At 58.5% G+C, this 2670-nt stretch overlaps 1 protein-coding gene across 1 annotated transcript in view; it reads left to right on the plus strand.

Annotated features, from left to right (window-relative positions):
• The window catches only part of ATP10A (ATPase, class V, type 10A), a gene marked incomplete at its 5' end in the record, with an annotated part of 73211 nt that overhangs the window by 39862 nt on the left and 30679 nt on the right, over positions 1-2670 (plus strand). The window contains 2 exon segments of the mRNA XM_015563002.1: positions 346-476; positions 2400-2652. Of these exon segments, the coding sequence (XP_015418488.1) occupies positions 346-476; positions 2400-2652 (384 nt within the window).

A 2670-nucleotide genomic window follows, 5' to 3' on the forward strand; every position in this document is an offset into this window, starting at 1 on the left:
TAAAATTATTTTTATTGATTTTAGAGAGGAAGGGAGAAGGAGAGATAGAAACATCAATGATGACAGAGAATCATTGATCGGCTGCCTCCTGCACACCCACACTGGGGATCGGGCCCACCACCCGGGCCTGTGCCCCGACCGGGAATCGAACCGCGACCTCCTGGTTCCTAGGTGGATGCTCAGCCCCCGAGCCTCGCCGGCCGGGCTGTGCTCTGCTTTCTTAGGCGACCAGTGGGCTCCTTTGGCCAAAATGTCCCCGCGCTGAGTAACCGCCTTCTGGTTCGGCTTTCGTCGGCCCTGAGCTGTCAGGCGAGTGACGCCTTTTCTCTCTGCCCGCTGCCACAGGGCACGGCGTCTGGGTGCGGCGGTACCAGGAGAAGGAGGCGCTGTTCGAGGTGCCCGAGGCGGACGGCGGCTCCCTGTCCCCGGTCACCGCGGCGATCTACTCGTTCCTGACGATGATCATCGTCCTGCAGGTATCGGTGCTCAGGGCCCCGCGGCTCCGCTTTCCTCTCCCGGCCAGAACGCGGGGGGGGGGGAGTCCTCGGGCTCCGCCTGGACTTAGCCCGTTCATCTGCCTCGGGGCCGAGGACCACCCACCCGTGTGCCCCCCGAATGCGTCGCGTTTCCTGTCGACACCGAGTGTATCCAGAGGGTGTTTCCTTGGGTGATTTTCAAGTTCAAATTCTCCTTTGCCGTCCTCTCTCTCTCTCTCTCTCTCTCTAATGTATTTTGTTGATGTCAGAGAGGAAGGGAGGGGGAGAAACATCACTGATGAGAGAGAATCATGGACCGGCTGCCTCCTGCACACCCTGCACTGGGGATCGAGCCCGAAACCCGGGCACGTGCCCTGACCGGGAATCGAACCCTGACCTCCTGGTTCCTGGGTCGAGGCTCAACCATGGAGCCACGCCGGCCGGGGGTCCATGGAGCTCGCTCTTACGTGGTCAGAGGGAACCTGAATATTGTCCTGGGAACCTTCTTGTCTCTGCTCTGTTTCGGGCTTTGCAGAAACTAAGTCGCTGGCTGGGGTGCGTCCAGGGTCGGGCCGCTGGGAGCCTGGGGGAGGACAGCTCGGGGGCCGAGGGCCGCCGTCTTCGCTCGCGGGGACTCTGACCGAGCCGTGTCTTTTGTCTTTTCTCTTCTCCTCTCTCCTCTCCCAGCCTCTCTCAGGGCTGGCGTCCGCCCCAGGCCCGGGGACCACCCCCAGGATGTCTGCTCTCCCCTGCGTGGCTCCTACAGGCCGTCCTCTTTAACCCTTTGCCAATATCCTAAAACACTCTCCCCATAGTGACGCTAAGCCCACCCCTGTACGCTCCGAAAGGTACAGTACACTCCTGCTTCCTTGTGGTGTGCTCGTTTTATTGTAGTTCATTTTATTTTATTTTTTTCATCCTCACCCGAAGGTATTTCTCCATTGATTTTTTTTTCAGGGAGAATGGAAGAGAGAGGGAGAGACAGAGAGAAACATTGATGTGAGAGAAACACATCGATGGGTTGCCTCCTGCACGCGCCCCGACCAGGGCCTGGGCCGGGGAGGAACCAGCCACCGAGGTCCCTGCCCTTGACTGACCAGAATCGAACCCGGGACCCTGAGGTCCACCGGCTGACGCTCTAGTTACTAAGTCAAGACCGGCTGGCGTGTGTGGTCATCATTTCATGGACTTCTTTTTGAGAGAGAGAGGAAGGGAGAGGGACAGTAACGTCAATCATGAGAGAGAATCACGGATCGGCTGCCTCCTGCACGCCCCCCACTGGGGATCCAGCCCGCAACCCGGGCCTGTGCCCCGACCGGAAATCGAACCCGTGACCTCCTGGTTTGTGAGTCGATGCTCAATCCCTGAGCCACACAGTGGTTGTCATGTTAAATAGCTTAGACCAGTGGCTCCCAATGTGGGGCACACGCCCCAGAGGGGGGCCACTTTGAAAATGCGTCGTTCACAGTGAATTTTTTGCATTTCTTACAGTTCTAGGGGCTGCATGTACGTATGGTGACATATCTATGCATCTCAGTCCTCTGTTATATCTTTTAAAACTTCATTTGCTATTTTTTCATGTCCCTTCACATTATTATTATTATTATTAACAATTCCTTAGTGAGTTCTTCCTCGGTTTGTCCGCTGTCCTTTTGCCCTTTTGTTTTTCTCTCCCACGGACGCCATGTTCTCTGGCAGCTTGTTTAGACCGAGTTCGTGGCCTTTTCGGCTTCCTCCATGTGAGGGGGAGCTCACTCTGTGAATAAGAAGAATTCTGTGTTGGGAGGCCGGGAGCGGAGGGCGATCGGGATGTTAGGGATGCTCGGGGGGCGTGGCCGGAACAAGGCGGGCGCCGCCGGCCTGGACTGGCCCCGGCCGCCCCGTCCTCGGGGTCCCTCACCTCTGGGCGCCCGCGTCCCCCAGGTGCTGATCCCGGTGTCGCTGTACGTGTCCATCGAGATCGTCAAGGTGTGCCAGGTGTACTTCATCCACCAGGACGCGGACCTGTACGACGAGGAGACCGACTCGCAGCTGCAGTGCCGGGCGCTGAACATCACCGAGGACCTGGGCCAGATCCGGTACGTCTTCTCCGACAAGACCGGCACGCTGACCGAGAACAAGATGGTCTTCCGGCGCTGCACCGTGTCGGGGATGGAGTACTCGCACGACGCCAACGGTGAGCCCCGGGTGGGGC

The sequence above is a fragment of the Myotis davidii genome, unplaced genomic scaffold, assembly GCF_000327345.1.
Source record: "Myotis davidii unplaced genomic scaffold, ASM32734v1 scaffold811, whole genome shotgun sequence".
NCBI lineage: Eukaryota > Metazoa > Chordata > Mammalia > Chiroptera > Vespertilionidae > Myotis > Myotis davidii.